At 41.3% G+C, this 26,630-nt stretch overlaps 1 protein-coding gene and 1 pseudogene across 1 annotated transcript in view; one reads left to right on the top strand and one right to left on the bottom strand.

Annotated features, from left to right (window-relative positions):
- Positions 1 to 7,457: 7,457 nt before the first annotated feature.
- The window catches only part of CENPJ (centromere protein J), a 65,683-nt gene continuing 46,510 nt past the window's right edge, over positions 7,458 to 26,630 (top strand). The window contains exons 1-2 of the mRNA XM_066258269.1: positions 7,458 to 7,898; positions 25,032 to 25,540. Of these exons, the coding sequence (XP_066114366.1) occupies positions 25,097 to 25,540 (444 nt within the window). The 5' untranslated portion in view covers positions 7,458 to 7,898; positions 25,032 to 25,096. The remainder of the gene's footprint in view (positions 7,899 to 25,031; positions 25,541 to 26,630) is intronic.
- On the bottom strand, positions 18,056 to 18,528 carry LOC136323019 (large ribosomal subunit protein eL21-like; annotated as a pseudogene).

Here is a 26,630-nt window from a genome sequence, read left to right as displayed (position 1 = left end):
AGCTGGCAACCTCAGGGTCTCGAACCTGGGTCCTCTGCATCCCAGTTCAACACTCCATCCACTGCGCCACCGCCTGGTCAGGCTTAAAAAATATTTTTGTTACATTTTTTGTTATACTTTTTAGAATTTGTAAAAAAGAGGGGTTAGGAAAAAAAAAGACTAAAAAGTTATCTTTATATATATAGAAATATTCTTAGTAAGAGTTAGTAAATTCATCAGGTCCCGTCACAAATGTGTTAAGTTTTTTCATTCTTGTGTTTATGAGAAACATGAGCCTGATGTGTCCTAGCAATTTCTTCAATGTTTGGGCATATATTTGAAAGGCAAACTCTCATTTCCTTATCAATACATTGAAGAATTCCTCTTTTTACTCTTAATTATGTTGAGTGTAGAAAATCCTAATTCACATAAATAGGATGTTGAAAATTATAGTAAAATGTTCAAAGCTTTTTTAGATATTGCTACATATTCTTCTTTTATAGAAATCCAAAAGGCTTCAACAGACAATTCCTTATGTTTAATCATCAGTCCATGATCAGTGGATATAGCTGCCAATTCTTCTTCTTCTGTTAATGTTAAACCAAATTCATTTGAAGCTTCCATGAATGGGTTTCTAATCCAATCATATTGTTCAGTGTTAAGTGATGGAAAATGCTATAAATTTAATTCTGCCCATCAGCTTTCAAGTCCTATTTTATTTACACTTAACTTTTGCTCACTTCCAGAATCAGATTCTTCAATATCATGCTTCTTTTTGAGAAATCTATCTATATCATTTGGGTGTATTTATCTAAAAATAAAATAGCCTGACCTGTGGTAGCGCAGTGGATAAAGCATCGACCTGGAAGTGCTGAGGTCGCTGGTTCGAAACCCTGGGCTTGCCTGGTCAAGGCACATATGGGAGTTGATGCTTCCAGCTCCTCCCCCCTGTCTCTCTCCTCTCTTTCTCTGTCTCTCTCTGTCCCTCTCTGTCTCCTCTCTAAAATGAATAAATAAAATTAAAAAAAATTAAAAAAAAATAAAAATAAAATAATGATGTTAGTAATAAATATAATGATTTGTTAACAAAAAGAGTGGTATTTCCATAATGAAATGGTATAATAGAACAACTATATTTTTATATCTGGGCACATGCCACAAACCAGCGCAGCTAGTAATTCCAGGTCCTGAGTGGGAATGATGTGGAATTAAGAAAATACGGGGTCGGGAGGGCCCTGCAATTGCTGCTGGCAAGAACAAAGTGCACCCAAAAACCGCATCTTGCTTTATTTATAAGGCAAAGTGGGCCATTAGCAAATCAATGAGATCTTTGATCATGTTTCCAAAGCAACCCAAGAATTTTACCAAGTGCAGAAAACCCCCATCATACATATCATCTTAACTTTACACCAAACAAAGGGTAGAAGAAACTTGACTCCAGTCTTTCCAGGGAACATGGGGGGTAGTGTAAACAATTCAGCACCACAGCTTAACAGCCTTTGCAACCTAATCAGGCAAGTGAGGTGGGGGTTGGGCAGACTGTCAGCTTACAGCCAATTCCCCACACCTCTGTCACCCCAAAATCTAAACCCCAATAACCTTGTTGGTTTTTTTGGTCACAGGCACATATTTCTCCGGAATACCACAGGGTGCACCTGGAAATCTTCTAGGGTGCACCAGTGCACCCTGGCGCACACTTTGTGAACCACTGGCTTAGTTCAAGACTGAGATCTTCCCCACACCCTTTTTAAAACTAAGCTCTTCTCCACACATTTGCCTGTTGCATGGTGGGGGTTGATGCACTCTTATGAGGATTCCCATTTATACCTTAGATATGTGACTTTGTACCAGAAACTTCCTTATTTTACAAATGGATTTGTTTCCTGCACTAAATAATAAAGCTGGTGGGGGTTTTGGCTCCTTTTTTCCTGTATGCCATCAGCCTACATGAGGCCTCCTGATTCCATCCTTTTTTTTTCTGTTCTTATTTCTTTTTTCTCTTTTTTTTGGTATTTTTCTGAAGCTGGAAACAGGGAGAGACAGTCAGACAGACTCCCACATGCACCGGACCAGGATCCACCTGGCACGCCCACCAGGGGGCGAGCTCTGCCCACCAGGGGCGATGCTCTGCCCTTCCGGGGCGTCGCTCTGTTGCGACCAGAGCGACTCTAGCGCCTGGGGCAAAGGTCAAAGAACCATCCCCAGCGCCTGGGCCATCTTTGCTCCAATGGAGCCTCGGCTGCTGAAGGGGAAGAGAGAGACAGAGGGGAAGGAGGGGGGGGCTGGAGAAGCAAATGGGCGCTTCTCCTATGTGCCCTAGCCGGGAATCGAACCCGGGTCCCCCGCACACCAGGCCGACGCTCTACCGCTGAGCTAACCGGCCAGGGCTATCAGTCTCTTAATATGGGGGGTTATTTCCTTTTTGCTTCCCTTGACAAAGGGTACTGATTCACTCATATGGGGACGACACTTGCAGTAAGCTGAACAACTATGGGGGCTTGATGCTTTGCACGCCCTGGTGGGCTGGTTTCCACCCAAACTGAAGGGAATCTATGCTGTAAGTCTGTTAAATAGTTATTTGAAACATTTTTTTTTTCCTTGGTATCTAAGTTTAATAAATATGCCTCTGACAAAGGGCAAGTAACCATAAGCTGCACCTAGTTATCAGCGTTAGCATGGAATTCTGTAGTTATGACTAAAAGAGATGGTAGCCTTTAGTTTTCTTAACAAGTCTCTTCTAAGTAAAGGATAAGGACAGTCTGAAATGACCAAAAAGGAATGGGTGACAGTATTGTTTCCTAAATTGACAGTCTGCCACGAAGTCCGTGGACAAAGAATTGAATTCCCGGTAGCACTTTGTATGGGTACTTGCTCCCCTGAGAGTCTCTGAGGAGGGCAGTGAGAACAAAGCAGAGTGAGAAGCTCTGGTGTCAAGAGGAAGTCTGCCGGGTAGGCCCCTACTTGTAATGTTACCTTGGGCTCCTGGGGGCTAACAGATATGGAGCCCCGGCCCCATCAGTCCTCCTTAAGATTAAGAACTCTTGGAGTCAGCTGTGACTTTCCTTTCAGCTTTGGACAGTCTTTCCTCCAATGTCCTTCTTCTTTATAATAAGCACACTGATTTTTTTCTTAACTCAGGCTTTCCTTTTGGTTCCCTTTCTTTTTATTCCGGTATTCTAAAACAGCTAAAAAAACCAAACAAAAAAAAAAAACCCAGCTACAACTACCTTAGTCATCTTCTTAGTCTGTTTCTCCTTGAGGGTGTCTCTATTATTCTAAACTTTATGAGCTACTTCTAACAATTAGGAAAGTACCCGGGAAGCCTTCTAATTTTTGTAGCTTCCTCCTAATATCTGGAACTGACTGAAACACAAAAGCCAAGTTAACTGCCCTAGCATTTTCTGGTGCCTCAGGGTCTAGAGGTGTATAGACCTTTTAAGCTTCTTGCAGTCTAAGAAAGCTGCAGAAATCTCCAGAGGACCCTGAATAACTTCTGACACCTTAGACAAGTTCATAGGTTTCTTAGCAGATCTCCTGATCCTGGCTAACAGAAACTGGTGAAGAAAGTTCAAAGCTTCCTGTCCTGCTGTGGTGTCTCATTTAGGCCAGACAGTCAGGACCACCTTGTCCTCCTCAAAGCTGTTTCTCCCCAGCATGATAGCTTTTCTTGCCTCTGATTTGATTCTTTCTCTTTCCTCAGTAGTAAACAAGGTGACTAAAAGCTGCTGGCAAGTGTCCCAAGTGGGGCGATGTGTGTACAGCACAGATTCCAACAGTCCTTTTAGAGCCTGAAGCTTCCTCTGAGAAAGGGTGATTCTGAGCCTTCCAATATACAAGTCACTAGAGGAAAAAGGGATGTAAACAAGATAAGGCTCGTCTCATTCCCTCCCCTCTGCTAATGGAGCTTCTCTTAAGGGTAAGAGGGATTCTTCTTCCTTTTTCTCTTCTTGCCTCCTAGTCTGTATTGGTGTTGGTTGGCTCTGGGCTTTCTGAGGCGAGTGGAGCCGACGGAGGAGGAAGATATGGAGGGGGCAATTCTGAATCTCCCTGAACCGCTTGTAAAACAGGGGCCTTCTTTTCTGATTTTGGGGCTGTTGCTAGCAAAACACGATGACCATATCTGACTGTGCAGCCTTTCAGCCAGGGAAGGGGATTCCTCTGATCTATATATGGAAACTGGTCTGGGTGGCCCTGGGGCTTAGCTAATACATTCTACACAGCTCTGACATCTCTAGGATATAATGAGCCCTGTTTTGGCCACTTTACCCTAAAGGATGACCATTCTAGTTCACAAAGAGTTCAAAGTCTCTCCCTGCTAAATTTCATACCATAATCATCAGAAAATCTAATTTGAAATTCTTAAGCATACACTTAAGGAGTTTGACTCTTATTTTGCTCTTCTCCCATTGTTACAAACAATATAAGTACAAATGAGCTTCCCAAGATCATGCAAAGGATCAAGAACCGAGGTTTGTGCCCGTTTTCTAAAATGTTCACCGTTGGATCATACCCTGGAGAACCAAAGCTTTCAGACCAAGTTTGACATACAAGGGAAGGGGTGCCCCATGAGAAGCCACTCAGGTGCCTGCCTGGCCACGTCCTTTGCGGGAACTTAGGCACCTCTTAGCATTGGTGGGTCAGTATAAAGCCCCGACTTGGATCAGAGAGTATCTGATACCACCCTAAGCCATATGAGGATCACCACAGAACTGCAGGTTGGGGCCCACTCGAACTCTGTAGTTATTCATCATGGAGCCACAAACTGGAAACTCAAGTGCAGGCACCAGAGCTCCTCATTCACACACCATTCACTCCGGGTCTTCAGAGTAAAGACAAAATAATAAAGCAAAAGCAAAGAATGAGATCTCAGCTGGAGCAAAATCAGAGAGAAAGCCTTGGAAATAAAGGTCCTCCATCCATTGCAGAATGCAGAAAGGAGATTCCAAAGAGGAACCAAACCAGGAGATATTTTTCAAGATAGCTTGTAAAAATAAATGAAAGTGACAAAAGAAGCAGAAGGTAAACATATAAGAGAGCAAATCTAAACATGTCCCAGGACTCTTCTACCAAAACAGACTTCAGATTACTCTCCGCCAACGTCTTGGCCCTGGAGAGCCTATTGTGTGAGTACGATCACGTGTGATCCTCGATCACAGTAGTTACAGATGGCTAGCCACAGACAGATTACAGATTGAGCAAATTGCAAATTTGCTCTACTCACCTCCAGAGGCTTTCCAGATGACTCCAAATGGGTGGATGGGCATGCTGATTGTCCACAACTGATTGTTGGCCAGAAAGAAAAGACCAGTGGGGCCCTGGAACATCTCAGGTGGTGCCTCCCCTGCTAGGTTTCCAGTCCCGGCAGTCAGGCCGAGGAGGTCAGCAGCCCCGCTTGTGTGTGTGGCAAAAACAAATGTGTCCAGAGGACATAAATCTCACTGGGGCCTCCAAAATGTTGTATCGGAACAGCGAGAAACAGACATTTTGCCACACCAAATAAGTAGCCAAATTAAGGGGTCTTTATTTTAAAGACGGTGACCACATGGAGACCTTAAGTCTTCAAATCAATGTGGCCCCAAACACCGTTTGGGGCTAGCTTTTAAAGAAAAAATTACATACTGATTGGGGAATGGGGAGGAAAGGAAGCATAGCAGTAAAACAAAACAGTGAAACAAGCTCTCTTGCAATGTTTATCTGTAAGATTAACTCAGGGAGAAACATTCCAGAACATCTGCAACCTTGTGGAACTATCCAAGGCCACAGCCTGGGAAACCAACCTCGAGGCCAGGAGTAGGGAGTATTTTAGAAACAGTAAGTTCTGCTAAAAGTCTCTTTGTTTCAGAGAAAGTAAGTTCTGCCAAAAATTACTCATGCTAAGAGCCTTTCTTTTCTATATTTCATTATGGGTTGCGCTAGTTTGTGGCAGTATAGAGAGAAGGAGCCTAGCAAAGCATGGTACAAAAGCAATAAAACACATTTATTAATCTTTCTAACAAGCTCATTAAATTTTACTGACTTTTTTTACGATGTTTAGCTATAGAATCAATTTAAGGAAAAACATTTCTAAAAACTAAGATCATTTAAGTTTTGAAGATGAAGACACAGTAGTAATAAATTTTTGTACGCCTAAAAATACATTTCTAAATATTCCAGGATTTACAACCCCTGACATCTGCAATTTGGCAAGGCCTGGGGGTAGGAGTTTTAGAAAAAGTAAGTTCTGGGGTCATTTAGAGTTCAGGATAGGGAGAAGCTAAAATAAAGTTACTTATGCTAAGAGCCTTTAAAGTTACCTATGCCAAGAGCCTTTCTTTTCTACATTTCAAATGCTTAAGTGCTATTCTCCCTCCTCCTTGTTTGTTCCCTTTCTAAGGTGGTCTAACTAGCAACATGTCAAGTGAAGAAGGGTCAGGGGAGGGCTTGAACCAAAATGCTTGACAAATGATATAAAACAGGGGATCTAAACCACAGGACCAGTGTTATTCTGGGTGAGGAAAATTCATTCTGGGGGCTAGTCTCAATTTTCCCAGTTGCTAGGCACCCGGGGCTTTTCTGCACTGGTGACTTTCTGTAGTTGGCCCACAGTCCTTACTCTGCTCATATCTGTCTAACCGCCTAGCACAAAGGGATTAAGAAGTACAAATTGGTTTTCACAGAGTAGTCTTGGGGCTATAAAATATAGCATAGGGAATGTAGTCAATAATATTCTAACAACTATGTCTGGTGTCAGATAGGTATGAGATTTATTGGGGTGACCACTTAGTAAGTTATTTAATGTCTAATCACTGGGGTGTATGTCTTATGTAATACTATATGTCGATTAAAATTAAAAAATAAAAAGTGATGAAAAAAAAATAGTGTGGCCAACTGCCTTTTTCTAAATATTAAGTCATACTCTGCCTGAGGAGGCAGGCCCCCTCTTCCCTGAGAAGAAACGAAAAGAATACAAGGGAAAGGAGCCAGCAGAGGGGTAACCAGAGTCAGCCAGTGAGAAATTAACTACATCTCATAGTCACAATAAAAAGCAAGAATAGCAGAATCTGTATATAACTATGGCCAGTGATGTGGCAACCTCTTCCCTCTTGCTGACCCCACCAAAGCTTTCCCTCCCCTCTCCCGAATCCTGAGAAACCTTAAAGAAATCACATGCCCACTGCTTAGATACTATAAAGGTATATAACCTGTAAGAAAATCAAATTTAGAGAGCCCGTGTTTTGGACCTACAAGGCTCACCTGCTCCGCCAGCTTTAATAAATTCTCCTTCCTTTGTTGGTCTGGGGTTAGTGCCGCCTACCCCGCTCCACCCGGAACTTCCTAGGTAACGGCCGTCACTGCGATGGCTCTCGGGAGAGGTAGTTTGAACGAGCCCGGGATCGGCGCGCGCAGCGGCAGGGCGGCCAGTGGGGACTACACTTCCCTGCAGTCCTCGGTTTAGGGGCGGGGCTCCGCCCGGCGGCAGAGATTGTGGCGGTTGTTTTGTAAATTCGGCGGCAACTCCGGCGCGGTTTGATTGGATTACGAGGCCGGATTGTCCGAGAGGTGATACGTGAGCGAAGCTGGGAGGCTCCCCTCTTGGTGCCTGAAAGGGTTTGCGACTGCGGGAAGGACCGGCTCTGGCTCCCGACGCTGTCGGAGGTGGCCGTCACCTGGTCCACGCTGAGGGGTTCGCCGGAAGCCTGCGTGCCTCACCGCGGAGGTCCTGCCCCTACTTCAAGGTGCTGTTAGCGCGAGGACGCAGTTTGCCGAGGGGCGAGTGGACAGCGGCTGCTTCCTGTCCTCCGCGAGCGTCGGTCTCCAGCGCTCCGGTCAGGTCGTTGTCGTCAGAGCTGCTGCGGAGTCGCGGCTTTCGGGAGGTGCATTGTGAGAGAATGATAAATCATCACCTTCTCCACCAGCTCGTTACTCGTCACGGTCTAAAGGTGGTCTTAAATTAACTGAGTGTGTCTCTTTCTCCCGATTAGAAAACGGAGCATAAGTGTTTTCTTTTAACTTCTCCAAAAAAGACATGTTTATTCTTTTATATTAAACATTATGGAAGTTAAAAGAAAATCATTAACTTGTCTCATAGACTGGCAAGGTGACCAAATAGTTACTTCATTTCCAAACCTCAAAAAGTGGTCATTACATTTGTGAGATAAGTCAGTCGAACGTTTGAAGTCTACGTGAATTTTAACATTTTCAGTTTATCCTATTGAATATTCACAGTATTGACATAAGTAGATCTCTTCAGATAAATGTGAATTTAAATGGTTGGGATATTCTAATGTACCAGAAAAGCCTTTCCCACAGTCATCACAAACATGAGGAAAATTTGGGGGCATGTCTGATACTGACATGCCTGTTAACATTTGTATGAAGTCTCTTTGGAAAACCACATACTTGACATATAAAGACGTTTTTACATTTGCTCAAGGTAATTTTGCTCCCGAGGCTGTACTACCCTTGTTCTCCATTGTTATATTTGTCACATAACTATTAATTTACATGCATATTCATTTACCACCTGACTATGCAAGTCTTTTGAATCATTTGCTTCATGTTCACAGAACTGACACAAGTCAAGTACTGTTTGTCTCATTTGGGAGCACAAATGTTTTTAATGTGTGTTATACAATGCAATGAAGGACAAGGAAAACTGCCATCTCGTTTTAAAATTCCATTAAATCCGGATTTTTTTACCTAATAAAATGACACCATCTGTCTTTTAGTTCTTCCGTCACATTAGCCACACTTCAAGTGCTCAGTAGTCACTCTTGACTCAGGGCTACCATATTGCAGAGCACAGGTCTATGTAATTGTTTTTTGGGGTTTTTTTTGTTTTTTTTTGTATTTTTCTGAAGTGAGAAGAGAGGAGGCAGAGACAGACTCCCCACCCAACCAGGATCTACCTAGCATGTCCACCAGGGGGCGATGCTCTGTTGCAACCGGAGCCATTCTAGCACCTGAGGAGGAGGCCATGGAGCCATCCTCAGCGCCCAGGCCAACTTTGGTCCAATGGAGCCTTGACTGCAGGAGGGGAAGAGAGAGAGAACGAAAAAGGAGAAGGGGGAAGGGTGGAGAAGCAGATGGGTGCTTCTCCTGTGTGCCCTGACTGGGAATCAAACCCGGGACTTCCACATGCCAGGCCAGCGCTCTACCACTGAGCTAGCTGGCCAGGGCTGTAATCGTATTTTTTGTCTTTCTCTTATACACTGCTCTACACTTTGCTTTTGTCAGTTATGAGTATATCTTGGGTATATTTAGTACTTCCATATCAGCAGTTAATGAATTTGCTTTTTCTCTTTAATGGCTGCCTAATATGAATATGATTATTAGCTGGGGCCCCGTTAATGGACATTAGGTTAATTTTAATTTATTACAAATGTGATACAGCACAAAATACCTAGATGTGAAATTACTGAGTCAGAAGTTTCTATGCATTTACAGTTTGGGTAGATATTGTCAAATTGCCCTACAAAACGTTGTACCTAATACTTTATGAAAGAGATCCTCTTTTCTGTACTGGGTGTTACCAGGTTTTAATCTTTGTCAACTGAGTATGTGAAAAATGGTAATGTTTAGGCATCTGTATTTCTTTTTCTGTCTATGTCTTTGGGATGTTTGTGTTTTTCAGACACTAGGTATGAGGCTAAATATTTATATATACATGCTTGTTTGCCTTCAAATTGCCATTTTTTATTTCCTTTTGGTTTATATATATATGTATATGTATATATATAGTTGTATTGTCTATATTATAAAGTCTGTTATATATTATAAAGTTTAAAATTATTTCTGTAAAACAGTGTGAGATGTCATTCCACTTTAGTACTAGATCCCTCAGCTGTCCTCTCAAAGACATGGCTATGGCTGGTCTCCCCTCTCCATTCTCATCAGCTTACAAATGTGCTTTTATTTTTTCTGTTACAAAAAAAATCTCTCTTCCCCTTGCTTCACTGTGCAGCTACTGATCTATTTATTTCCTGCCCTTTTTAACAAAACTGCTGGAAAGAGTTAGCTATATTCATTGTCTCCAGTTTCTTATTCTTTCATGTATCCTCCCCCTTCAGGCTTTTACCTCCTCTCTTCAGCTCCTCTCATTGAAGTTATCATGACCTGTGCTTTACTCAGTTCTCCTCACCCTTCATCTGTAACAGCATTAACATAGCCCTTTATTCCTTGAACACTTCTTTTGCTTAGCTTTAAGGACACTACATTTTTTAAAATTTCGTTTTTTGTCTACCCTCATTGCCTTAGTGGTTTCATCCAGGGTATTTAAATATCATCTACATGCTGGGGATACCCACATTTGTGCTTCATATCCTTGGTCTTGTCCATGAATTACATTCTTGTGTGTCCAGCTATCTGCATGATGATCCTAATTCATCTCTGGCCTCTCATTTCCCCAAACCTGTTTCATCCCCACTTTTCCCCATTTCAGTGACTGCCAACTCTTCCAGTGGCTCAGCTAGAAACTTTTAAGGAATAGAAAAGAAGATCTCAGTGACCTCTGGAGGTTTTATAGATTGTAAAGGAGGAATAGTAGGTTATATAGTCTGATCATAATGAGGTTCAAAATTGAGTGCCTTTTTAAAAAATTTTATTTAGACAATTTTAACAGGGTGTCATTGATCAACTAGAGTACATAGATTCAGAGAAAACATCTCCAGATCATTTTGACATTTGATTATGCTGTATAACCCATCACCCAAAGTCAAATAGTCCTCCCTTACCTTTTATTTGATTTTCGTTATGCCCCTCTCTTCACCCCCTCCTCCCTTCCCCTGGTAACGACTGCACTCTTATCCATGTCCATGAGTCTCAATTTTGTGTCCCACATAGGTATGGAATCATATAGTTCTTAGTTTTTTTTCTGATTTACTTATTTCACTCAGTATAATGTTATCAAGGTCCATCTATGTTGTCATAAATGATCCTATGTCATCGTTTCTTATGGCTGAGTAGTATTCCATAGTATATACATACTATAATACATCTTGTTTATCCAGTCATCTGTTGAAGGGCTTTTTGGTTGTTTCCATGTTTTGGCCACTGTGAACAATGCTGCAATGAACATGGGGCTGCATGTGTCTCTACCTAGCAATGTTTTTAAGTTTTGGAAGGATATACCCAGTAGAAGGATTGCGGGGGCATATGGTAGTTCTATTCTTAATTTTTTGAGGTACCACCATACTTTCTTTCATAATGGTTGTACTGTACATTCCCACCAACAGTGGATGAGGGTTCCTCTTTCTCCACAGCCTCTCCAACACTTGTTGTTACCTGTCTTGTTGATAATAGCTAATCTAACAGGTGTGAAGTGGTATCTCATTGTAGTTTTGATTTGCATTTCTGGGCTCTCTATTTTGTTCCATTGGTCTGTGTGTCTATTTTTCTGCCAGTACCATGCTGTTTTGATTGTCGTGGCTCTATAATATAATTTGAAGTCTGGTATTTTGTAATGCCCCAGCTTCATTTTTTTTCCTTAAGATTGCTTTGGCTATCCGGGGTTTTTTATAGTTCCATATAAACCTGATGATTTTTTGTTCCATTTCTTTAAAAAATGACATTGGAATTTTGATGGGAATTGCATTAAATTTGTATATTGCTTTGGGTAATATGGTCATTTTAACTATATTTATTCTTCCTATCCAAGAACAAGGAATATTTTTTCATTTCATTGTATCTTTTTCGATTACCCTTAAACAGTGTTTTGTAGTTTTCGTTATATAGGTCCTTTATATTCTTTGTTTTGTTTATTCCTAGGTATTTTGTTATTTTTGTTGCAAGCGTAAAAGGGATTATTTTTTTTAGTTCATTTTCTGAAGTTTCATTGTTGGCATATAGAAAGGCAGTAGACTTTTGTATATTAATTTTGTATCATGCAACCTTACTGTATTGGTTTATTGTTTCTAATACTCTTTCTGTGGAGTCTTTGGGGTTTTCAATGTATAGGATCATATCATCTACAAAAAGTGAAACCTTTACTTCTTTCCCAATATGAATGCCTTTTATTTATTTCTCTTGTCTGATTGCTCTGGCTAGAGCTTCCAGCACTATGTTGAATAAGAATGTAGAGAGTGGACAGCCTTGTCCTGTTTCTGATTTTAGAGGAAAAGTTTTCAGTGTTTTGCCATTTAATATGATGTTAGCTGATGGTTCGTCATAAATGGCCTTTATTATGTTGAGATCTTTTCCTTTTCTTGAGTGTTTTAAACATAAAATGATGTTGTATTTTATGGAGTACCTTTTCTGCATCTATTGATAGGATCATATGGTTTTTGTTCTTGTTTTGTTGATATGGTGTATTATGTTAACTGTTTTACATATGTTGAACCATCCTTGTGATTCCAGGATGAATCCCACTTGATCACAATGAATTATTTTTTTAATGTGTTCTTGTATTTGAGTTGCTAGTATTTTTGTTTAGTATTTTAGCATCTGTATTCATTAGAGATATTGGTCTGTATTTTTCTTTTTTTGTGTTGTCCTTGCCAGGTTTTGACATAAGGGTTATGTTGGCCTCATAAAATGTGTTTGGAAGTATTGCTTCTTCTTCAATTTTTTGGGAGACTTTGAGTAGAATAGGATCCAAGTCTTTGAATGTTTGATAGAACTCACTAGTATAGCCGTCTGGCCCTGGACTTTTATTTTGGGGGAGGTTTTTTTATAGTTTTTTTAATTTTCTCCCTGCTTATAGGTTTGTTTAGGCTATCTACTTCTTTGTAACGCAGTCTAGGAAGATTATAGTCTAGAAATTTATCCATTTCTTCTAGATGGTTGAATTTGGTAGCATATAGTTTTTCATAGTATTCTACTATAATTCTTTGTATACCTATGATATCTGGGGTGATTTCTTCTCTTTCATTTTGGATTTTATTTATATGAGTCCTTTCTCTTTTTTCCTTAGTGAGTCTTGCCAAGGGTTTGTCAATTTTGTTGATCTTTTCAAAGAACCAGCTCCTTGTTTTATTGATTTTTTTTCTATAGTTTTTCTGTTCTCTATTTCATTTATTTCTGCTTTGATTTTTATTATTTCCTTTCTTCTGCTGGTTTTGGGTAGCCTTTGTTTTTCTTTTTCTAGTTCCTTAAGATGTGATGTTAAGATGTTAAGTTTTTTACTTGGACTCTCTTTTGTTTGTTCATATAAGCCAGTAGTGATATGAACTTCCCTCTTATTACTGCTTTTGCTGCATTCCAGAGATTCTGATAGGTCTTGTTATTTTTGTTTGTCTATATATCTCTTTTGATCTCTGCTTTTATTTCTTCTTCGACCCAGTCGTTTTTTAGGAGTATGTTTTTTAATTTCCACATTTTTGTGGGTTTGTTTACTTCTTTTTTGAAGTTGAATTCTAATTTCAAAGCTTATGGTCAGAGCATATGCTTGGTATAATTTCAATCTTTCTGAATTTGTTGATGTTAATTTTGTGGGCCAACACATGGTCAATTCTTGAGAATGTTCCATGTACACTGGAGAAAAATGGATACTCTGGCATTCTGGGATGAAGTGTCCTGTAGATGTCTGTCATATCCAGTTGTTCTAGTGTTTCGTTTAAGGCCTATATTTCTTTAGTGATTTTCTGTTTGGATAAATGATCTAGAGCCGTCAGCAGTGTATTGAGGTCTCCAAGTATGATTGTAATTTTTTGTCAGTTTTTATTTTTAGATCAGTTAGTAAATGTCTTATATATAAGGTCTACTGGAAAGTTCTGTTTGTTTTTGGAATTAAACAAAATACAAATTTCTCTTACCATCAATAAACTTTATTAAATAATATAATTGCCATATTATTAATGATTTCTTGCCAGCGTGAGGGCAATTGGTATATCCCATTTTTGAAAAATGTTTTATCTTTTGATGCGAAAAATTGAACCAGTCCTTGTTTGATATCTTCTTCGTTTTTGAATTTTTTGCCCTTCAAAAACTTTTGTAAGGACAAAAACAAGTGATAGTCGGAGGGTGCTAAGTCCAGGAAATATGGTGGATGCGACAGACATGCTTCTGTAGCATTTCTTCCTTGTTGAAATTCGTAAAAATTACAGTGGCGTAAATGAACTTTATCAGTAGCCATGGGTACACTATCACTTCACACATAAGAATAACGTGAATCAACTTTGTTTTAGTTAATTTGCTACGTCAGTATGTATACATTAAGTGATAAAAATAGAGAGGCACACATGCGCCAAATAAACGTGCTTACGTGTCGAAACTTGTGATAGAAACGGACAGAACTTTCCGGTAGACCTTATACTTTGCTGCTCCTTGGTTTGGTGCATATATATTAAGAAGTGTTATGTCTTCTTGATTCAATGTCCCCTTTATCATTATGAAATGACCGTTTTTGTCTCTATTACCTTTGCTGTCTTGTAGTCAGCATTGTTAGATATGAGTATGGCCATACCTGCTTTTCTTTGGATGTTATTTGCTTGGAGAATCATTTTCCAACCTTTCACTTTGACTTTGTTTTTATTCTTGTAGCTTAGATGTGTTTCTTGAAGGCAGCATACAGTTGGATTTTTCTTTTGATCCACTCTGCTACTCTGTGTCTTTTTATTGGTGAGTTCAATTCATTTACATTTAATGTAATTATTGACACTTGAGGGTTTCCTATTGCCATTTTATATATTGCTTTCTGGTAGCTCTGTATCTTGTTTGGTTCTTTTCTTTTGTTTTTCTGTCATTTGTTTTTGTTTGGTTGTATTCCATACTTCTTTCCTCTGTTTCTTCTTTTTTTAAGCCATATGATTCTATAGTGATTTTTTTCAGGGGTGGTTACCATTAGGTAATAAAAAGGATATGTATCATATTCATTGTACATAATTAACATTTTCTTTTGAACATTTTCATGTGTCATATTCATTGTAGTATATTATCTCATGAGTGCTTCTCCACTCCATCCTCCTTTGCCTTTGTTAATCTTTGTCCTCTCCCCTTTCTGTTTTTGTTGCTACAGATTAATCTTGTTTTCATTGTGATCTTGTTGGAGTTTTTACTTTTGATTTTGTTTTGTTTTGTTCTTTGTATCTGGTCAGATAACTCCCTTTATTATTTCCTGAAATGGGGTTTTCTGGTGATAAATTCCCTCATCTTTGCTATATCTGAATGTATTTATTTCTCCTTTGTATTTGAAGGATAGCTTTGATGGACATAGTATTCTTGGCTAGAAGTTCCTCTCTTTCAGTACTTTAAATTTTGGGGTCCACTCTCTTCTGGCTTGTAGAGTTTCTGCTGAGAAATCTGACAATAGCCTAATGGACCTTCCTTTATATGTTGTATTCTTCTTTTCCCTGGCTGCCTTGAGGATTTTTTCTTTGTCATTGGTTTGTGATAATTTCATTACGATGGGTCTTGTAGTAGGTCTATTTGGGTTAAGGTAACTTGGTGTTCTGTTTGCTTCTCGATTTGAGGCTCTAATTCTTTCCACAAGCTTGGGAAGTTCTTATCGATTATTTGTTTGAATATGTTTTCCATTCCATTTTCTCTCTTCTCCTGATATGCACATTAGTCTTATGTTGCTCTTTCTGATGGAGTCAGACAATTCCTGCAGGGCTTTATCTTTTTTTTAAAATTCGTGAGTCTCTTTCCTCTCTATAGTGCCTCTAGTTGTCTGTCTTCTATATCACTAATTCTCTCCTCTATCTGTCCTGTTCTATTAGCTAAGCTTGTTACCTTGTTTTTCAGTTCATGAATTGAGGTTTTCATCTCTGTTTGGTTCCTTTTTATGGTTTCAGTTTCCTTGGTGAAGTATTCTTTTTGTTCATTAAATTGATTTTTGAGCTCTCTAAATTGCCTTTCTGTGCTTTCTTGTATTTCCCTGAGTATTTTTAGGACTTCAATTTTTAATTCTCTGTCATTTAACTCCAAGGTTTCCAAGCAATTGAATTTTTTTTCTAGAGATTTTTCACCATCTGTCTGAGCTACATCGCTGCCTTTTGTATCCATGATATTTGATTTATTTTTCCTTAATGGCATTTGAGAGTGGTATTGTTAATATCACTAATAAGAGACTATTTAAAAAATTAAATAAAAATGGAAAAGATACAGTGAAAAAATTAAAATTCTGTAATGAGAAATGGAACAAAAACTGCAGAGAACAAGGATCAGGAACTGGGGAAAAATGACAAAAGAGATAAAAAATGAAGTAAAAAACATGCAAAATGCCACAAAGAAAAATATGAATCCAAAATACAATAATTTGTTGATAAATGACTATTGAATGAGAGAAAAAAAAGTAAAAGTTTTTGAAATGAAACCCTAATAAAAAAACAAGAATGAAAAATGTAACAACTATGAATAATGAAGGTCAAAAGGAAAAGGCAAGAATAAAAAGGAAAGAAGATAAAATGACCAAAGTGGGGGAAAAAGTTATAAAAATGTATTTTTTTCCTAGTTTTTTTTTTATTAATTGATTAATTTATTTTTTACAGAAACAGAGAGTGAGTCAGAGAGAGGTATAAACAGGGACAAACAGGAACAGAGAGAGATGAGAAGCATCAATCATTAGTTTTTTCATTGTGCGTTGCAACACCTTAGTTGTTCATTGATTGCTTTCTCACATGTGCCTTGACCGCGGGCCTTCAGCAGACCATGTAACCCCTTGCTGGAGCCAGCGACCTTGGGTTCAAGCTGGTGGGCTTTTGCTCAAACCAGATGAGCCCACACTCAATCTGGCGACCTCAGGGTCTCAAACCTGGGTCCTCTGCATCCCAGTCTGATGCTCTATCCACTGTGCCACCACCTGGTCAGGCTTTTCCTAGTTTTGAGAGGTAGCTTCTTCCTTTTTCTTGGTAGGTAGTACTGTACTACAGGTTTTGCTTCTGTGGGGCTCTTGAGCAGAGGTTTGCTGTTGTGTCACTATGGCAATGATGTAGGCTGGGCCTCAGTCCCATTGGTAGGCGGGGCTTGTTAGGGCTTGGAGGCTCTGACAGTGGGAGTCTCAGTTTTCCAGGTGCCTCTCCCTATGTCTCTCTCACTTGAGCAGATAGCCTGGGGACTTAGCTTTGAGTTTTGCCCCAGCCACTGCTTGCAGAGCAAGAGGCTCTAAGAGCAGCCACGTCCTTCTTGCAGTACCGTTCAAAGCACAGTTCTGGGTAAGGTTGTGCCAACCAGAGCCACCAGCAAAAGCAGGCACGGCTGGGAGCCAATTGCAGATCTGGGGCCTTTCTAAAGGCCCGGAGCATGTTTAGTATGCCTCAGTGTTCCACGGATCTAATCTCTACAGGCTTCTCCCTTGTACACTGGTAGCCCGCAGCAAGCCATGTGTGCACCCAGCCCCTATGCCTTCAGTGCACACAGAGACTTGCACCTGCCCACTTGGGCACACAGAGCCTGTGATCTCAGTCAGAGCCAGGAATGCAGGAATGTTCTTTGAAGCCTGTATAGGCCCTGTGAAGGTGCCCCGCCTGAGCAGTCCCAGGCCTAGGGACCCAGCCTTTGCGCACTTCCTATGCTGGCGGTGGTGGAGCTGGGAATGCACAAAGATGCTGGCAGTAGCCCACGCAGATGTCTGTTGTTGATAATTTCGGGCTAAGCCCTCCAGCCCACGTGCGTGCACTCCCATGCCAGTGGTGCCAGGTGGAGCCACTTGCACACCACCCGTGATTGCAGAGCTGGAGCGCACAAAGCTGCTGGTGCCAGCACCGGCTCCCGCAGGCACACTGCACCAGTAACCTTTGTCAGAGCCTGCCACCGGAGCGTGCCCCTCGTCCGCAATCAGACAGAGCTAGCGTGTTCTTCCTTCTGCTTGATTATCCACCCTCACCCAGTTTCCTTTCTCTGCCTCAGACCCTCCGCTTTGTTTGGCTCCAGAAGAAAGCACCCCTTCCTCAGATCAGTGAGGAAAGCGAAAAATTCCGTTTTCTGTCTTATTTCCTTCAGAGTGGATTATATATTCAGCCACCTTTTCACCCAATCATACCTTTGTCTGGTGTGTGTATATTTCAGGTGCTCCTGAGATTCTTTTCTCTGTCTTTAGTTGTTGAATTTGTTGAAATTTCAAGGGGAGATATCAGGAGCATCCCTCACGATGCCATTTCTCTGACGTCACTCCAAGTGCCTTTTTTTAAAAACAGTACAAGGGGCTTTTATTTTTTTACACTTATGCCATGACTTCATAGGGAATGGGTTCCAGCAGGTCAGGCTCCATTCCATTGGTTCTCATAAAGTGTGCTTCTCTGGGTGGAGCAGGCTGGTGCATTAGTTGAAGCTAGGCAGCATTCTCTTAGGTTTTCTTCCTGTTCTGGTCATTTTCCTTCACATGTTTCAGATAGCTATTTTAGCTCTTTGAGTACTTAATATGCTCAATATGTAGATTACCGTAATTCTCTTGACAAAGACCTTGCCCTTATTTGTTTACATATGATGGGTGACATTGTAGACTCTTCTAGTTTTGCCATAGTAACATTTGTGGGAGGTTGCTTTTTGTAAAATGCCCATTCCCTTCATGTCTACAATATTATCTTTCTTGTAGATTCACATGTATGTGGCCAAAGGAACAACTCCATGTTTTCTAAAAGGTCTAGAGAACATATATTGGATACCTCTCCTTTTTCCCTTTGTGTTAGTCATTTTGGTGAATTACTGAAAGATAGCTGAAAGGAAGGCCCAAACTGGGTGCTTTCTATGGTAGGAGGGGGAATAGTCTAGAAACAAAAAGTAACAGGAAGGAAAACACACTCTCCACTTCCATGCTCAGTGGTACAAGGGTATTGGCACCATAAGAAGACATGTTCTCAGGAAGATGAAAGAAGAGGTTAAGGAAAATAGGAGATTTTGCTGGTGGTGTGAGAATTGGTGGGATTCTGGAGGAATAGGCATTAGTGGGGGGGCATCTTGCAGATGAAGGTTTTGAAGTTTGGGTGCCTAAGTTTTATTCCACTGTTCTTAGCTGCATTACTCACTCCTTCTCCTCTACTAGATTTTTTAATGTATTTTTCTTTTCTTTTCTTTTTTATTTTTAAAAATTTTTTTTATTTTTGTATTTTTCTGAAGCTGGAAACAGGGAGAGACAGTCAGACATACTCCCACATGCGCCCTACTGGGATCCACCTGGCACGCCCACCAGGGGCGATGCTCTGCCCACCAGAGGACGATGCTCTGCCCCACCAAGGCGTCGCTCTGCCGCGACCAGAGCCACTCTAGCGCCTGGGGCAGAGGCCAAGGAGCCATCCCCAGAGCCTGGGCCATCTTTGCTCCAATGGAGCCTTGGCTGCGGGAGGGGAAGAGAGAGACAGAGAGGAAGGAGGGGGGGTGAAGAAGCAAATGGGCGCTTCTCCTATGTGCCCTGGCCGGGAATCGAACCTGGGTCCCCCGCACGCCAGGCCGACGCTCTACCGCTGAGCCAACCGGCCAGGGCCTCTTTTCTTTTTTAAAATTTTTTATTAATTTTAATTTATTGTGTTTACATGCATTCAAGTGTCCCACTGAATGTATCACCCTCACCCTCCACCCTCGTGTCCCTATTTATACCCCTCTCCCCCCTCCCCTAACCCCCTCCTCTCTTCCCTCTAGGACAGGGATTGGGAACCTTTTTGGCTGAGAGAGCCATGAATTCCACATATATATTTTTTTTCTTTTTGCATTTTTCTGAAGCTGGAAACAGGGAGAGACAGTCAGACAGACTCCCGCATACGCCCGACCGGGATCCACCCGGCACGCCCACTAGGGGGCGACGCTCTGCCCACCCTCGGCGTCGCCATGTTGCGACCAGAGCCACTCTAGCGCCTGGGGCAGAGGCCACAGAGCCATCCCCAGTGCCCGGGCCATCTTTGCTCCAATGGAGCCTTGGCTGCGGGAGGGGAAGAGAGAGACAGAGAGGAAGGCGCGGCGGAGGGGTGGAGAAGCAAATGGGCGCTTCTCCTGTGTGCCCTGGCCGGGAATCGAACCCGGGTCCTCCGCACGCTAGGCCGACGCTCTACCGCTGAGCCAACCGGCCAGGGCGCCACATATTTTTAAATGTTATTCCATGAGAGCCATACAATATGTTTAATACTAAATACAAGTAAATGTGTGCATTTTATGTAAGACCAACACTTTTAAAGTACAATAAGTCTCTGAATTCTTTTTAATAACGTTGTTATGCTGTTGCTAACCAATGATGAATAACGTACTTCTACCATTAATGCGACTTCTGGTGCTGCATGGTTTTGCTGATGGCTTTGTAATCTGGTTGATACGGGGTGAGGTTAAGCTTCATGCAGGCGTTGAGACTTCCATCCGTTAAATGTGATCATAGGTTGGTCTTAACGTTCTTTAGATGTGAAAAAGACTGCTCACATGCATACATAGAGCCAAACATTGTCAGTACAGCAATACTCACACGCTACAGTGTGTGGTATGTGACGGGAAGCATGTTTCAAGTTTTGACAATCAGCTGGTCCGCGGGTTGAAGTTTTTTCATTTCTCCCCACTTGTGTTTGCTTGCAAACTCTGCTGTCATGCAAGTCTTTCCAAATCTTCATTCAGTGACTTGAACTTATTCACCCACATGTCTGAGGCCTTCAGGTCAGCAGTTTGTAGCTCAAAATCTCTGATGGAGACACCGGGGATGTAACTCAGGTCGGCGCTGTCCACTGCACACTCGTGTGGATATGTGATGAATTTAAAAAAATGAGTACAATTCACGAAATTCTCCAAAGTGTTCTTTGAATGACTGCAGGAGATTAGATGCAAAGCCCGCTAGCAGCTGGAGATCAAGATGTTGAGCAGGGTCACTTGCTGTGCATGCATCTTTAAATTCTCCCAGTTTAGCAAAGTGTAGTAAACAACCTGTTTCAATGTCCGCGATAAAGAGTTCTGCTTGTTTTCAGATGCAAACACTGCTTGTTGAAGGGATAAGACTGTATTTCCAATGCCTTGCATTTTCACATTGAGCTGGTTTAGATGTTCAGTCATGTCCACAAGATAGTAGAACTTCAGGAGCCACTCAGTGTTACCTAACTCAGGATGCTCGACGTTTTTCATTTCAAGAAAAGTCTGGATTTTGCTCAGACAAGCTGCGAAATGGCTGAGCACCTTCCCTCTTGACAACCAATGCACATTGCTGTACAGAAGCAGACCAGGATAATTATTCCCAACTTCATCCAGCAGTGTTTTAAACTGATGATCATTTAAAGCTTGGGCAACAATAAAGTTGACCACCCGAATGACCAGCGACATCACCTCACCAAGCTGCTCACCACACATCTGAGCACAAAGTGCCTCCTAATGTAGGATACAGTGAAAACTTAGGATGGGTCTCTTTTCATGTTCATGAAGAAGCACTACAAATCTTCTGTTTTTCCCCACCATGCATGGAGCACCATCAGTACACACCGAAATAAGTTTATCCATCAGTAGATTGTTTTCTTTAGTGAACTCAGTGAAAGACTTGAGTAAATCCTCCCCTCTTGTTGTCTCTTTCATAGGCAAAACAGCAAGACTTTCCTCACATAGTGTGAAACTGACAGCATACCTTGCAATCACGCTGAACTGGGATAAATGGCTTACATCTGTTGACTCATCCAAAGTGAGAGAAAAGAATGGTGCTGCATTTATGTCCTTCACTTGTGTTGCCTCAATTTGATTTGCCATCATGATGGTACGATCGTGAACAGTTCTTACCGACAGAGGCATGTCTTTTATTCGTTTGACCATCTTGTCTTTATCCAAAAAGTCATCAAAAAGTTTATTGGCAACATCAAGCATGAATGTTTTGGCATACTCCCCATCTGTGAATGGCTTTCCTTTTTTCACAGTTGCTAAAGCACCAGCAAAGCTAGCCAAATTCCAGTCACCTTGTTGGGTCCAAACACGGAGTTGCTGCTAACTAGCTTGCACTCTGCACAGTAGCTCTTGACATGCTTTCTTCCTGCTGTCCCCCGCTGGATATTTCGATGCAGATGTAGTATGGCATGTGTAGAAATGCTGCTTTATATTTGATCATTTCATCGATGCAATTTTATCATTGCATGTTAGACACACTGCAGAACCTGCTCTCTCCAATAAGGTGATTTCCTCTGTCCATTCCTGCTGAAAAGTACAATACTCATCTTTTTATCTTTTAGCCATCTCCTTCATCAAAAGGGTTTCTGCAATTAGCTAGCTGACTGCTTGATTAAAAGGAGGGAAATTTACTTCCTTACTTCACAACGACCCGTGTACGTTAGGCATTATCCAATAAAAATTTGGTGTTGTCCTGGAGGACAGCTGTGATTGGCTCCAGCCACCCGCAACCATGAATATGAGCGGTAGGAAATGAATGGATTGTAATACATGAGAATGTTTTATATTCTTAACGTTATTATTATTTCTATTAAAGGTTTGTCTGCGAGCCAGATGCAGTCATCAAAAGAGCCACATCTGGCTCGTGAGCCATAGGTTCCTGACCCCTGCTCTAGGATTTGCTGTCCTGTTATCTGTATCTATGTGTTATGTATATATAATTTCCCTAATCCCTTCACCTTCTCTGACCCCATCTCCTCCTTCCCCTTCCCTCTGACAGCTGTCCCTCTGCTCCCTATGACCCCGCCTCTGCCTCTATTCTGTTCCTCAGTTCACTTTGTTCATTAGATTCCACATATAAGTGAGATTATATCTGCCTGGCTTATTTCCTCCCCCTTCTGAATCCTCTACCAGATTTTTAATTTTATCCTCAAAATGAGGACTGTGTTCACCCTATCTAAACATGCAGTCTTCCCCACATGGCTTTTATTTTTCTCCTTAGCACTTTTTACTACTTAACATATTGTATAATTTACTTTTATGTGTGTGTGTTTTAATAACTGCTGTATACCCATCCCAAAACAGTATCTGCTATAGAGAAAGAAAATAAGTGCTTGTTAAGAAAAATCAGACATACAAAGGAGGAGCAGCTTATGTTCTTTGCGATGTCCCGTTTATATTTATTGCACAGTGATGGAGTTACACTAAAAAATTAGTTATTTTAGAGTATGATTTATATAGAGTAGCTGTCCAGTGAAGCAATGTAATTTTTATTGTTGAACATCGAATGAACACAGATAATACTTTATTTTATTTTTTTGTCTTGTTACTATTTTTTTAAGTGAGAAGAGTGGAGATAGTGAGACCGACTTTGCATGTTCCCTGATTGGGATCCACACAGCAATCCCTGTCTGGGGCTGATGCTCGGACCAGCCGAGTTATCTTCAGTGCCTGGGACTGATGCCTGAACTAATTGAGCTACTGGCTGTGAGAGGGGAAGAGGGAGAGGAGGAGAAGCAGATGGTTGATTCTCCTGTGTGCCCTAACTGGGGATTGAATCTGGGACTTCTGCACACTGGGCTGGCGTGCTATCCACTGAACCAACCAGTCAGGGTCAAACATACTACTCACAAAAATTAGGGGTTATTTCAAAATGAATATGAAGCAATAAAAAAGGAAGCATTTGATTTTTTTTATTAAACAATATCAGAAAAGCAAACGACAAGTCAAAGAAAGTTGTTCAATTATGCAAATGAGATACAAAACCAACTTTTATTTCATTGGTGGAAATGCACTATACAAAAGGCTGAAAGTACTGGAGTAGCTGCATGTTTCCTGATTCCTTAATTTTTGTAAGCAGTGTAATACTTGATAATACTGAATTTGTTTTCAATAATACAGTCTTAGTTATTTAATTGTAACTTATCTTTAGCAAACATTTATCAAGTTTTTCCTATCTGCTGGGAATAGATGGTGCTAGGCAGTGGTGAGGGAATACGTAGATATCTTCAAGGAATTTACATCTGGGTAGATTATGAACACACAAGTAAAATACCAATAATAATGGGGTGAATGCCAGAATAGTGATGGCAAGGATCTTTAGGAATACAGATGAGGGACTGATTGGTGAATGAGGGGTTAGGGAGATGAGAGAGTAAGGGGCAGTGGGAAACAGTGCCAAGTAAAGCCTTGGGGGAGTGGTAAGGTTTGTTCTTGAATTAGGGAGAACATGGGTTTGCCAGTAGGGTAAGGAAGCAATGTTGTACTAGGGCTAGAAGCATGAAAGTACTTAATGTGGGTGTCTGATATTGAGAGTGGCTGTTTTCCTTTGGGTATTAAATAACTCAGAGGCCCTGGCCAGTTTCCTCAGTGGTAGAATGTCCGCCCAGTGTGCGGATGTCCTGGGTTTAATTCCCGGTTAGGGCACACAGGAGAAGCACCTATCTGCTTCTCCATCCCTCCCCCTCTTGTTTCTATCTCTTCCCCTCCTCCTGCAGCCCTGGCTCGATTAGAGTGAGTTGGTCACTGGCACTGAGGATGACTTCATTACATCCTCCTCAGGCGCTAAAAAATAGCTCTGGTTGTAACCGAGCAAGGGCCTCAGATGGGCAAAGCGTCGCCCGCTGGTAGGCTTGCTGGGTGGATCCGGGTTGGGGCACATGTAGGAGTCTGTCTCTGCCTCCTCTCCTTTCACTAAATTAAAAAAAAAAAAAAAAAAAAGAATAACTCAGAAGATGGTTTAGCTCCCATAGTTTTAGGTCAGCCGATCTAGCACTTCTATAAAATCATCAGAATGATTGGGTCAAAAGGGAACTTAGGTGTTTGATCCACTTAATTTGGATATTTAAGACTTTAAAAAACATGAAGCTTAATGCCCAATTTCTATGTTAGTTAAAGTTCTTTGCATTTGAAATACTCAGTAGATTTTTTTTTTTCTTCTGAAGCCGGAAACGGGGAGAGACAGTTAGACAGACAGACTCCCGCATGCGCCCGACCCGACCGGGATCCACCCGGCACGCCCACCAGGGGGCGATGCTCTGCCCATCTGGGGCATCGCTGTTGCGACCAGAGCCACTCTAGCGCCTGGGGCAGAGGCCGAGGAGCCATCCCCAGTGCCAGGGCCATCTTTGCTCCAGTGGAGCCTCGGCTGCGGGAGGGGAAGAGAGAGACAGAGAGGAAGGAGAGGGGGAAGGGTGGAGAAGCAGATGGGCGCTTCTCCTGTGTGCCCAGGCCGGAAATCGAACCCGGGACTTCTGTAAGCCAGGCCGATGCTTTACCACTGAGCCAACCGGCCAGGGCCTCAGTAGATTTTTGTGTTGTGTCGAGGTTCGGGTAGAATATCTTTAATACTTTTTGTTGGCTTTCTTCTACAGGTGTTGGAAATTAATAGCTCTGCTAGCTTTTATGTTATTTAAATATAGTAGAAAATTGGACTAAAATGTTCCTGATGCCAACCTCTTCAGAGTTACATAATGGGCAGAACTTCCTATCCCAGTGGATGACCAATCCTTCCCGGGCTGGAGTCATATTAAATCATGGATTTCCTATTTTGGAAGCAGATGAAGAGAAGCGAGCAAATGTGAACATTTCTGCATGCTCTCCTGTTAAAGCCACACATTTTTCTAATAGCTTCAGCTGTATAAGTGAAGAAGATTCACTTTGTGAGGAACAGAAGTTGGAGTCTAACAGCCCTTACAGACTACAGTCAGATAAATCTGACATGCAGGCAGGCTTTCCTTTGCCTAAAGAGGGACCACAACCAGTGGCATGTCAGGATGCTCCTGAACACTGGGGAGATAACAAAAGTGACTTGATCTCAGAACCTGGGAGTGAAGTCAAAGAAGCGGCTTATAAAGACCCACTTTTTAAAAAGCTTGAACAGGTACAATAGGACTTGGCCTAATATGTATTTGTGTTATTGTAGGTTTTTGTTTATGATGAAAATTACCAGTTTCAGGTCCTTTTGTTTCTTCTCCTTTACCGTGAAATTCTCAAAATACCAAATTTTGCCTTTTGTCTAATGTGAAACATTAAAGCATATTTAATATGTATGACATACATATAACACTGTAAGTTAATATCTTCAAGTTTCAACCTCATTTGATCAAAAAATTAGAAATTGTTGATCCAGTATTGGGGAAAAAGTTGACCAAAAGTACTGATTACTTATTCTATTTTAAGAATCAAAGTATTTTTATGACTGTTTCTGTTTCTTAGTTGAGAGAGTCAGTATGGTTTCCATCATAAAAATTATATTTAAGAGTTTTGGTGGCGGATATAGAGGGGTTCCTTGGGTTATGACATAGTTCTGTTACTACGACAGTGATGTGACACGAATTTTGTTTTAAGTTGAAGCATACCCTAGCCTAAGTCACTTACTTATCCTAACTCAGTTGTAAAATCATAATCGAGAACATAAAAATACAACTTAGCCACAGAAAAAGGAAAAGGACATAAATATACTGTACTTTACACTGTACTGTAGTAACAAAAAAAATGACAAAAAATGAGTGTAAAAGAATTCCTTACTTTTATTCCTGTGGTTGGCTTACACACTGGAAGGGGCATTGGAAGGTGGGAGAGAGAGACCTATTGGGGGGAGGGAGCTGGAGAGGCAGGAGAACCTGCAGAAGGTGCTGGAGATACTGGGACAGGTGAATCAGGATTGTCTATGTAATGGGCAGGAGACACTGGAGATGATTCTACCTGTACTACAGGTGTTTCATCTCAAGAAGTAGATGATGTAGAGGGCACAGGATCTGTGGCAAGCCTCTCTATCTGCTTAAGATTGTTCCAGGCTAGTCCAGAAGTTGATGACTTCTTCTCTTCCAAAGTCTGCCTGTAGCATTGCAAGGCATCCATACAGCTCTGTAGAATCTCAAGAAGTAGATGATGTAGAGGGCACAGGATCTGTGGCAAGCCTCTCTATCTGCTTAAGAATTGTTCCAGGCTAGTCCAGAAGTTGATGACTT

The sequence above is a fragment of the Saccopteryx bilineata genome, chromosome 2, assembly GCF_036850765.1.
Source record: "Saccopteryx bilineata isolate mSacBil1 chromosome 2, mSacBil1_pri_phased_curated, whole genome shotgun sequence".
NCBI lineage: Eukaryota > Metazoa > Chordata > Mammalia > Chiroptera > Emballonuridae > Saccopteryx > Saccopteryx bilineata.
This window is presented reverse-complemented; position numbering and strand designations above follow the sequence as displayed.